The sequence below is a fragment of the Bubalus kerabau genome, chromosome 11 (assembly GCF_029407905.1).
Source record: "Bubalus kerabau isolate K-KA32 ecotype Philippines breed swamp buffalo chromosome 11, PCC_UOA_SB_1v2, whole genome shotgun sequence".
NCBI lineage: Eukaryota > Metazoa > Chordata > Mammalia > Artiodactyla > Bovidae > Bubalus > Bubalus kerabau.
Genome location: NC_073634.1, coordinates 29566420 through 29579003, shown reverse-complemented (window position 1 = coordinate 29579003; position 12584 = coordinate 29566420). Strand labels below are relative to the sequence as shown.

The window sequence follows — 12584 nt, the reverse complement described above, 5'->3', positions numbered from 1 at the left end:
TATATTTTTGTCCTTCTGAAGTTTCTTTTCTAAAACACTGATTTACATATGTATTTCTGCAGTAATATTACACTTTTCATAATGTGACTTTGCACTATGTTTTCATGTACAAAATAATGTAAAACATTAAAACACAAAAATATTTCCTATTTTGTGTTATTTTCCAATATCAAAGATATTAAAAAGGTCTTAGAATAAATGAGACATGATATTAGTATTAACAACAAAATACTAATACAAATATTACCTACAGTTTACACAGTATTTTCACATTACCTAATATTATGTTTACTACACTAAAAGGTAGTTATTGTTTCTTATTCAATTGTAAACAGTTAAGATCTGTTTAAAAACTTGCCTATAATCACACAGCAAGTAACTGGCAGAGCTAAAACCTCAGCTTCATATTCCAGAATGCTTCCATGATCCCACTACATTAAAAATAGAGCAATTACCCACAAAAGACCAAAGTTCTCATTTTTTAATCACACACTCTTACCAAGAATATATACATACACCTACATAAATGTATATATGTCTACATACATAGATATAAACACAATATGCCTTTATTTGAATGAGGAAAAACTTTAAATCCAATCTGACACTCCTGAAGCTGAAATAATTCCACCAATATTACAGACATTAACTACATAACACAATAAAAATGAAAAAGAAAAACTAAAAATTTGGATTGTATTTCCTAAGAGACAAGTCAACTTTGGTCTCCCTAATATAGGTAGAAACTGAAAACATTTTGTATTTCAACAAGAATATTTGCTTAATTACTAACCCAAAATAGATGAGTTTTGGATACATCACAAAACGGGTCCAACTATGAGACCCCTAGAAAGAACCAAGAAGCAGGAGACTGCAGCTGTGTGCATTTAAAGTCAAGGTTAGACCCAGGATTTGTTGGGGAGAAAAAAAATCACCATTTTCGCATGTAAGAGTATACAAGGTAGAAAGTCTACAAATTTCTCTAGGTTGATGTCATGAGACATCAACCATCACAAAGTCCTGTTGTGTAGCTCAGTGAGGAGAAAAAAAATTATTTCAAAGAATAGCAGAAGGAATGTTACCAATATATTTCTCAAATTTAAGTGGCACTGTTGTGCTAGCCAGGACTCCTGATTCATAGTAGATTATTGCAATAATATACAGTAACTATTGACTTCCAAAGCCTTTAATGGCTTATACACATTATATTGTATATATTGTATCAATAAATTATATGAGAAGTATTAATTATTTGTCCATGCTGTCCAAAGGACAACGTGATTAAAAAAAAAACAAAGAGTTCAAATGAAGCAATTATATTCCCCGCACCGAGTAGCAAACAGTCGTACTATATACTATGCAGTAAAATTTGGATTAAGGGCTGAAGAGAATCATTTTTTTTTAAATCATTTCAGTGGAGGAAAGAGATGAGGTGGAGAAAGAGAAAGTGCTTTCAGAAGAAATACGGCATGATGGGATTTCTTTGATTGGAGGTCAGGGACTGGCTGGAAAGGAGGCTCAGCCTGCAGAGAAAACAGAAGCCAGAGATCTGCCACAGAGTACTCTCTTGTGACCCAAAGTATCTGCGTGACATGTTACATGAAACACAAAAGAAGCCAGCACCTGGTCTGAAGTGAAGGATGCATCCTATACTTATCCCTAGGGAGCTTGATGGCATCTCTTTCCAGGCACAATGAATCAATAGCAGACAGGATCTTTCCACAAAGTAGCTTTGATACTTTAAAAACAAGTATGTTCTCAAGTACCAGACTCCAAAGACAAAATATGAACACCTATCCCTAGTTAGAGGTAAGCAAAAAAGAAGTTTGACTTTCAAAATAATTTGTTTTTCACAACAGCAAATATAAGTATTATAAAAATAAGACTGGGGTCGTATCCTATGGAGCAATGAATTATTATGCAGAAAAGACTGTGTGAGGTTCATTTTAATTTCTCCCTACAACATTCAAAGGAATGCAGATACTGAAAGGATATCTCAAAAACATACAACACTTTGCAAGTCATACATTTAAAATAGTAGAGGCAAACATAAGGAATATTTTCTTTTCTAATATATCACCAAATAAGAAAATATCTAGAGGTTTCATTTATTTTCCAAAATTAAAGATTTTTCCAAATCTTTTTGATGAGAGCACAAACAACTTCAAGCAGTAAGAGTGATCCTCTCCGCTTTGAAAATTTATAATGAATAAAAGCATTACTTGTTTTTGAAGTTAACTGGAAATTGAGATTAATGGTTCCAGTAAACACAAATATATTTTATATATATTCTCATATGTATGTTTTGTATAAACATGTACAGGGGGTTGTTAACTATAAAGTACTTTAATTAAATTATTTTTTTATTATCAGGAAGCTATGTTAACCCAGAAACTAATTCCTGAATAAATGGATAATTCCACCTACTGGTTCTCTCCTGGTATCATATTAAAAACGTTTTTTCCTCATCCCAAATATTCTTCAGCATGATAGTAGTGTTCTACCATGGTAATGATTTAGGAACTGTTTTTTCTGTATAGAAATTTCTCTATAAAGATTAACAAGACCAAAAGTATTCCTGTATTTAAAGCTAGAAGTGTGAAAATTAAACTGATACTTACTAAATGAGTAAAAAATGAACTAAAAGTATTCCTGTATTTAAAGCCAGAAGTATGAAAATTAAACTGATACTTACTAAATGAGTAAAAAATGAACTAAACACATCAGTTAAGAAAATCTATTTATTAGTGAATTGCTGAATATATTAAATATATAAGAAATAAATCAGAGATAAACATTTAAACATACATTTTTCTTGTTTACGTGATGAAAGCTTAGGCTTACTATTCAAGTTATTTAGTCCAATTATATTGAGCTGTGAGATAGACTTGTGATCGTAGCACCCTCTGCTGGGCCTTCCTGTCACAAACTCAATCTAATGTCATTGTGCCTGCTCAGTGGTGTCCAACTCTGCGACACCGTGGATTGTAGCCCACCAGGCTGTTATGTCCGTGGAATGCTCCAGGCAAGAATACTGGAGTCAGTTACCATTTCCTACCAGGGGATCTTCCCAATCCAGGGACTGAATCCATGTCTCCTGTGTCTTCTGCATTGGCAGGCAGATTCTTTAGCTCTGAGTCACCTGGGAAGCCCCTAATGTCACTACTACACTACAATCAAATATTTGAGACATCAAGTGAAAAAACCACTTTTTCAAAACTTGATCACTTTAAGCCTTGACAAAAATTATATGCAAGTTATAATCAAGACTTACTTTAACAGGACTTTACCAATTTTACATTAAGTTGAAATATCATTATAGATTTTTCTTAAAGAGTAATATAAATACTACAAAACATGTTTTAATAAGCTTTATTTTTATCACCTCTTCTATTACTTAGAAGTTACTGAATTATTACTTAGGCTATACATTCAGGTTTTTAAGACCATATGTATGACAAAACATTTTAGTAAATTACTGTTTCTGTAATTTGATCTATTTTCCCACCTTGTTCAATCAAAATACTTTACTTTTACAACATCAAGATAATCCTTGATAATACTATCTTCATTATTAGACAAAAACTGCAAAGCTTTATAGGTACTCATCACTGTAACAGCAGATTCATTTACAGAGCATCAGCTATGAGGGATGTAGTATGTTATACACTTCAATACATTATAACCAGTTCTAAGAGATGAAAAACACTGAGGCTCCTGGAGATAATATAAAATGGCTTGAGATTAATTTCAGAATCAAGAAACTAGGTGGTTCTAATTCCAAAGACTCAAGTCTTTCTACCAAACAATGAGCAGCAGCGGGAAAAAAAAAAACGTAACCATACAATATCTCCATTTGTCAATGCAACAACAACTTGAGGAGGAGGGTAGGTGCAGACAAGTTGATGGGAAAAAATGTTTGAGAAGTATATATATATTATTCATATACAAAATAATAGCTTAGACCTTAAGGAAAAAAATATTTTTTTACATAATGCTGCCAGCTAGTGGCCCTATTTCATACTGAGCCACTGGGAACAATACTTGATTTTCACATTACCAAACCAAAAATCCATATTCAGGACTTCCTGGCAGTCCAGTGGTTAAGACTCTGCACTTCTGCTACAGAAAAGTGAGGGTTCCACAAGATCCTGCATGCCATGTGGCATGGCCAAAAAACAAAAATTTTTTTTAATTTACATATAGCATTTTAGGATGATGTTCCTAAATTACACATGCATAAGCCTGACCTGCTTCCCTGGTGGCTCAGACGGGAAAGAATCCGCCTGCAATGCTAAAGACCTGGGTTCGATCCCTGGGCTGGGAAGATGCCCTGGAGGAGGGCATGGCAACCCACTCCAGTATTCTTGCCTGAAGAATTCCCGTCAACAGAGAAGCCTGGCAAGCTACAGTCCATAGAGTCACAAAGAGTTGGACACAACTGAGCAACTAAGCACAGCAAAGCCTGACTTAATGATATTTACATTATCAAAGAACTAAAGGAGAACATCTCAACTACCATTAGCATTCCTTACCCAGACCCAACCAGTCCATCCTAAAGGAGACCAGTCCTGGGTGTTCATTGCAAGGACTGATGTTGAAGCTGAAACTCCAATGCTTTGGCCACCTGATGTGAAGAGCTGACTCATCTGAAAAGACCCTGATGCTGGAAAATATTGAGGGCAGGAGGAGAAGGGGATGACAGAAGATGAGATGGTTGGATGGGATCACCGACTCAATGGACATGAGTTTGGGTAGGCTCCAGGAGCTGGTGATGGACAGGAAGGCTTGGAGTGCTGCGGTCCATGGGGTTGCAAAGAGTCGGACACGACTGAGCGACTGAACTGAACTGAACCGAACCCAGACTTTGCCCCAACCCCCAGTAAAAATATTGGGAAAGAACTCAGCCAGCATCAGCACATAAAAACTAAAAGGTATGCCTATCACTGTCCACAAAAAATAAAATTACATTTTAAATATTTTAGGATAATTTTAGGATATTTAGACTTCTTAGTGACAAAATACATAAATATTTTTCTCGGCAATCAAAAGCTTGCCATTATGTGGGCATAAGAACAAGATTATTGCCTGAGTATTGCTGGACATTATTCTATGCTGATCTAAAATGAGTACTTCTTGCTGAGTATGTTATTGTAGTTCATACAATAAGTGGTCACAGTTATAAAATTTCTTTTGAGAAGAAAAGCACTTGAAGATAATTTTTACATTTAAAATGGTCATATTTCACTGATAATCCACTATCTTAAGGAAAATAGCCTATGCAGCACACAGAAAGAAGTACACAGCTTCTATCATGGTATATTGTTTAATATCATGATATAAAAAGATTCTTGTTTGATTTCTATCATTGTATGACATTATGATTAAATGATTTTCTCAGTGGAGAAATCCATCATGATGTAATTAAAGGCTTAGATCAAAAGATAATATATTCTATAATATTATAATAATGAATAAAACAAAAATATTCTATTAAAGTATATTAGCAGCAAGGAAAAATGTTCTGGGTTTATTCTCCAGTGAAAGAGAACAAGAAGTGGAAATGCACACACCCGAAACACAGCAAAGAAGGGAGAGACAGCCCCTCTGTCTGACTGATTAATTGAAAAGGTCAAAATGGAAACAAGAAACAAAAGGGATAGTACTAGAGAATCCAGGGTTCCTTCTGCCCTACTTAGTTCAATCAAAATAGTTTATTTTACCACATCAGAATAATCCTTAATAATATTATCTTCCTTATTAGAAAAAACTTAAACGCTTTAGAGGTACTCACCACAGGTAATAATAAAAAATTTCATTTACTGAGTATAAACTATGAGGAATGTAGTACATTACACACTTTATATACATTATATTCAGTTCTAAGAGATGAAAAAGAATGAGGCCCTGGAGACAATATAAATTGCTCAAGATTAATTTCAGAACCAAGATTCAAATGCACGTGGGTCGTACACACACAAAACTGCCAAGTATAAAAACTGCCCTATCCCACTTAGTAGGTGCATCTTATATGAGGCTTATTATGCAGCTAAAAACAGCAGGAGTTTCTATGATACACCCACATACATACGCTAGTCAATAAACACTGAAAAAAAAACGATTAAAAATTGACTTTTAAAACACTAAAATTATTTCTATAAAGTAAGTATATAACTTACAGACATTTCCTGTATTGTCAAAGCTGGTAAGAACATCTTCAACATTCAGAGATCCACTATTATGCCTAGAAAGGAATAAAGCATTTTCTTTAATGACTCTGACATATTAACATTTATTAATTATTTAAAGCTGAGACTATGCATTGTGACATACTGAATACTAACAAACCTTTCCATGTTATGTTTTTAAAGTATTTCTGCCCACTAGCTGCTGCTGCTAAGTCGCTTCAGTAGTCTGACTCTGTGCGACCCCATAGATGGCAGCCCACCAGGCTCCCCCGTCCCTGGGATTCTCCAGGCAAGAACACTGGAGTGGGGTGTCATTTCCTTCTCCAGTGCATGAAAGTGAAAAGGGAAAGTGAAGTCACTCAGTCGTGTCCGACTCTCCTCAACCCCATAGACTGTAGCCTACCAGGCTCCTCCGTCCATGGGATTTTCCAGGCAAGAGTATTGGAGTGGGTTGCCATTTCCTTCTCCAGCTGCCCACTAGAGGGAGAAGGAAAAGAACAGACTAGTCTTTGGGATATTTAATGCAATGGCATTTCTTGATGATTAACCTACATTTTAAAGTACTAATAATTATTTTATTATTTTAATTATATAAGTGTGAGATAAATTATTTATCTTTTTAGAGACAACAAAACTCCACACTTTGAGAATCTAAAAATAAGTAATCGACCTCCATAACCACACTCCATAACACATAATTTCCTCTTTAATGGCCCAACAAATTCAGAACTTTAGTCACAAAGAACTAACCAACTTTCAAGTCTGCACGTTCCATTTATAGGGAGTTCTACATGCCAGGGGGCAAATGTTTTGTATCTTGCCCACCAATCTTAATTCTGTTCCTTTTCATCTCTCTTCACTTGATGGCCCTTTAAATATTTGATAACTGCTATTTTACTAATAGTTATAAAAGATACTATTCTTCATAAACGAACCCAACTGTCAACAGGTCATAGAGTCTGAGTTACTTTTCCAGTGGTGATTAAAAAAAGTTGTTGCTAATACATCTACAATCTTCTACATGCTCCCCTATATAACTTACAGCTGTAGTTCTTTAGGATGGCAAAGCCTTTGACTGTGTGGATCACAATAAACGGCGGAAAATTCTGAAAGAGATGGGAATGCCAGACCACCTGACCTACCTCTTGAGAAACCTGTATGCAGGTCAGGAAGCAACAGTTAGAACTGGACATGGAACAACAGACTGGTTCCAAATAGGAAAAGGAGTACGTCAAGGCTGTATATTGTCACCCTGCTTATTTAACTTATATGCAGAGTACATCATGAGAAACGCTGAGCTGGAAGAAGCACAAGCTGGAATTAAGATTGCTGGGAGAAATATCAGTAACTTCAGATATGCAGATGACACCACCCTTATGGCAGAAAGTGAAGAGGAACTAAAAAGCCTCTTGATGAAAGTGAAAGAGGAGAGTGAAAAAGTTGGCTTAAAGCTTAACATTCAGAAAACTAAGAAAGATCATGGCATCTGGTCCCATCACTTTATGGGAAATAGATGGGGAAACAGTGGAAACAGTGTCAGACTTTATTTTGGGGGGCTCCAAAATCACTGCAGATGGTGATTGCAGCAATGAAATTAAAAGACGCTTACTCCTTGGAAGCAAAGTTATGACCAACCTAGATAGCATATTCAAAAGCAGAGACATTACTTTGCCAACAAAGGTATGTCCAGTCAAGGCTATGGTTTTTCCAGTGGTCATGTATGGATGTGAGAGTTGGACTGTGAAGAAGGCTGAGTGCCGAAGAATTGATGCTTTTGAACTGTGGTGCTGGAGAAGACTCTTGAGAGTCCCTTGGACTGCATGCAAGGAGGTCCAACCAGGCCATTCTAAAGGAGATCAGTCCTGGGTGTTCACTGGAAGGACTGATGCTGAAGCTGAAACTCCAATACTTTGATGACCTCATGCGAAGAGTTGACTCATTGGAAAAGACCCTGATGCTGGGAGGGATTGGGGGCAGGAGGAGAAGTGGGTGACAGAGGATGAGATGGCTAGATGGCATCACCGACTCGATGAACATGAGTTTGAGTGAACTTCGGGAGTTGGTGATGAACAGGGAGGCCTGGCATGCTGTGATTCATGGGGTCACAGAGTCGGACACGACTGTGCGACTGAACTGAACTGAACTGAATAGTTTATAATAAGCATTAATAATTCACAATAAAATTTACTTTATCAACACTGCTGCTGCTGCTGCTGCTAAGTCGCTTCAGTCATGTCCGACTCTGTGCGACCCCATAGACAGCAGCCCACCAGGCTCCCCCGTCCCTGGGATTCTCCAGGCAAGAACACTGGAGTGGGTTGCCATTTCCTTCTCCAATGCATGAAAGTCAAAGATGAAAGTGAAGTCGCTCAGTCGTGTCAGACTCTTACTTTGTCACAAAAACTTATCATGAATGATGCACATTTTTATGGACTAAACTGCGCCCCCTCCCCAAATTCATATGCTGAAGCCCTAACCAGCTCCCATCCCTCAGAAGGGCCTTCAAAGAGCTAATCAGGTTAAAATTGGGTCATTAGGGTGGGCCATAATGCAAAACGACTATTGTCCTTACACAAAAAGAAGATTAACACACACAGAGACAAGGCCTGTGCACAGAAGGACAACCACGGGAAGAGGCAGCAAGGGCACAGCCCCATACACACGTCCAGGAGGCCTTGGATGAAACCAAGCCTGCAACACCTAGATCTAAGGCTCCCAGACTCCAAACTGTGAGCAAACACACCTGCTGTTAAAGCCATCCAAACTGCAGTGTTTTGTTCTGGGAGCCCTAGAGAGCTAATAGATACAGTAAGAAAATACATGTCAACTGCAATACCCTTCTCAGAAGAACTTTTTATTTCTATCGCAGAGACCTAGTTCCCTCAAAGAGTGATGAAGGGAGAATGCAGAAAGTTATCTGCCATTACTATTGGCCTCAACAGTATCATAACCTAAGGCAATGAAGCTATCAACCACAAATCCAACTTTCATCACTGGTACGAAGATTCTGAATCTTCTCTGTGGATGCAAGATTCTAGAAGAGGTTATTTACGGTAACATGGAAAAAAACCATAGCACACATGTCAGAAGAGAAAGAACAAAGCATTTAACATCTGAAACACAAGATGAAGCTATTAAAATGACCAGCAATACAGTATAGAGCTCAAAAAAAATTTTTTCCTGAAGATCAAAGCAATATATAGCTTCCTCAAGGAAAAACTGCCCATAATCCTATCATGCAGAGGTAACTACAGTTAATAGTTTGGTATATAGCCTTCAAATTTTATGCTACGTTCACAGACCTGTCATTAAATAGCAGAGCACACTGTCCATACGATTTTGCATTTGTACTTTTTTCACTTAACATATTATAAAGTTTCTCACATTATTAAATATTCTCCTGCAACATGATTTTAATGGCTGCCAAGTAGTCCAGTAAATAATTGCACCACAATTTGTTGAACCAACATCTTATGTTGGATTTTTAGACTATGCCCACTATTGTGCTTTATGCATATTACTTCAACAAACGTCCTTATAGAAATAGCATTGAGATCTTTTCTGATTATTTCCTTAGGATAAATACCTAAAACAGCAACTGCTTAATGGTCTAGTTTTAATAAAGAGATTCTCTCATGCATTTTGTCTCTCTCTCTATCAGGATGAAATAAACATTTGAAAAGAAATCTGAGACAAGAGTAAAAAATAAAAAAAGGTACATATATTTTGCAACAAGTTAAATATTTCTAAACAGCAGAAACTGGGATAATTAAGGTAAAATGCATGTTTAAAAGTTAAAGGCAGTATTTAAAACAGAAAGTGACACAAAACTCATCTTCTTGAAAGCCAAGAACAGAAAGCCAAGAATTCTTATTTGTTGAAGCCAAGAACAGAAAGTAAACCCTGTGACATTAAATCGAATCAGGGATAGGGAAACAGGAGAACTAATCCCATACCTCTAAAAACTTACAAGAAGAAAAGCAATTATCTATGAAGTTGAGAAACCCTAAAAGATGGCACCTCATGAAAGAAAAAGGTCAACAATCATTGTCCTCAGTGGTATACAGATTAGTGCTAACTGTAAGAAAACTACCACGGACACAGTGTGGTAAATATTCAGTTTGATTATTTCAAGTTCCCTTTCCTTTGTTCCAAACCCAAGGATTGTTCTTTGTTCAGAATTATTTACTTTATTCAGGCTTCCCTGGTGGCTCAGGAGTGCAGAAGCCACCTGCTAACGCAGGAGATGCAGGTTCAAGACCTGAGTCAGGAAGATGCCCAGGGAAAAGAAATGGCAACCCTGAAAAACTCCACGGACATAGAAGTCTGGCAGGCTATAGTCTATAGGATTGCAAAGAGTCAGACATGACTTAGCAATTGAACAACAACAATAATATCTACTTTATTCAAGTGTCAACTCTATAAGATCTTGTCTACCCTTCATCTTTCAACTGTTTACCTAAGCAGGATTGTATTGGAACTTCTCAACTTCTCAAGAAGGAAGGGAACTTCTCAAACTTCAATCTTTCCATTACACCGATAATTAATGTTGTATAATGATGACAACTTTTTGCTAACATAGCCAAGATATAAAAAGTTCACTCCATGTTTCTCCTAAATTCCAAAGCTTTAACTGTTTCCTAGGTCTTTAGCCACAAAAAAGAAATGATAATCATGTGACATGATAGGGGTGTTAGCTAATAGTATGGTGCTAATCATTCTGCAATAGATAAGTGATTGAAGTCAACACAGTATATATCTTAAATTTACACAATGGTATATGTTAATTATATCTCAATAAATATATGTCAATATATGTCAACTATATCTCAATAAAGCTGAAAGAAAATTTACCAGTAGCCAGTTTCTTCCTCCAAAAGTCAACCAACCATTTTTACAAGCACCTAAAGCTATGCTAGTACTAAGGACCTTTGATTTTTCCCAGGAATGGCCCATGGAGTAAGAAATAAGGAGCAAGTCACTGGGGCAAACAATTATTTGAAGAGCAAAAAAAAAAGCTATCAGAGAAAAATTTGAAGCCTACCTGGTGGCTCAGATGGTAAAGAAACCACCTGCAATGCAGAAGACGTGGGTTCAATCCCTGATTTGGGAAGATCTCCTGGAAAAGGGAATGGTAACCTGTTCCAGGACTCTTTCCTAGAGAATCCCATGGACAGAGGAGCCTAGCAGGCTACAGTCCATGGGGTTGCAAAGAGTCAGACATGACTGAATAACTTTCACTCATAAAGGTACAAGAGGGCTAAATACGGCACATAACACACAAACAACAAATGACAAAAATAAAATAAAATAAAAGATACATTGAACTTGAACAAAACTGAAAACTTCTATATACCAAAGGACACTATCAAGAAAGTGAAAAGATAAACCACAAGATGAGACAAATTATTTGCAAATCACACATCTGATATGGTTCAACTATCCAGAATATATAAAGAACTCTCACAATTCAACAACAGAGAAAAACAACCTTAATAAAAATGGGCAAAGGACTTGAAGAGACATTTCTGCAAATAAGATATACAAATAGCCAATGAGCACATGAAAAAACGTAAAACATACTTAGTCACTGGGGGACTACAAATCAAAACAACAGTAAGATATCACTTCATACTAGAATGGTAATCATAAAAATAATAATAATATAGGAAAAATCATAGGAGCTTGCATGCATGGGGAGAAACTAGAACTCTCTTATATTCCTAGTAGGTAAAATGGCACAGCCACTGCACAAAACAATTTGGACATTCTTCAAAAAGTTAAATAAAGAGTTACTATATGACCCAGTAATCTTGCCCCTCAGGAAACACTTATGATTTAAAAAGTTATATATTCATGTATAATCTTGCCCCTCAGGACACACCTAAGAGAATTAAAAAATTATACATTCACATAAAAATGTATACATGAATGTTCATAGTAGCATTATTTTTCTCTCCTTTTTTAAAAAATTTTTATTTTATTTATGTCTCTGCTGGGTCTTCATTGCTGCACGTGAGCTTTCTCTAGTCGTGGCAAGCAAGGGCTACTTTAGTTGTGGCGGGCAATCTTTTCGTTGTAGTGGCTTCTGTTGTTACAGAGCATGGGATGTAGGCATGTGGGCTTCAGTAGCTGGGTATATGGGTTCAGTAGTTGTGGTTCACAGGCTGTAGAGTGTGGGCTCATCAGTTGTGGTACACGGGCTTAGTTGCTCTGAATCATGTGGGCTCTCAGTTCCCTGACTAAACCTGAGTTCCCTGCATTGGCAGGCAGATTCTTAACCACTGGATCACCAAGTAAGTCTCTTAGTAGCATTATTCATAATAGCCAAAAAATAGAAATTACCCAAATATTCATCAACTGATGAATGCATAGACAAAATATGGAATTGTCCAT

At 36.6% G+C, this 12584-nt stretch overlaps 1 protein-coding gene across 2 annotated transcripts in view; it reads right to left on the bottom strand.

Moving 5' to 3' along the window:
• CAMKMT (calmodulin-lysine N-methyltransferase) overlaps positions 1-12584 on the bottom strand; it is a 411952-nt gene that overhangs the window by 380542 nt on the left and 18826 nt on the right. For both annotated transcript variants that reach the window (XM_055539970.1, XM_055539971.1), the window contains exon 3: positions 6180-6244. In XM_055539970.1, coding sequence (XP_055395945.1) covers positions 6180-6244 — 65 coding nt within the window. The remainder of the gene's footprint in view (positions 1-6179; positions 6245-12584) is intronic.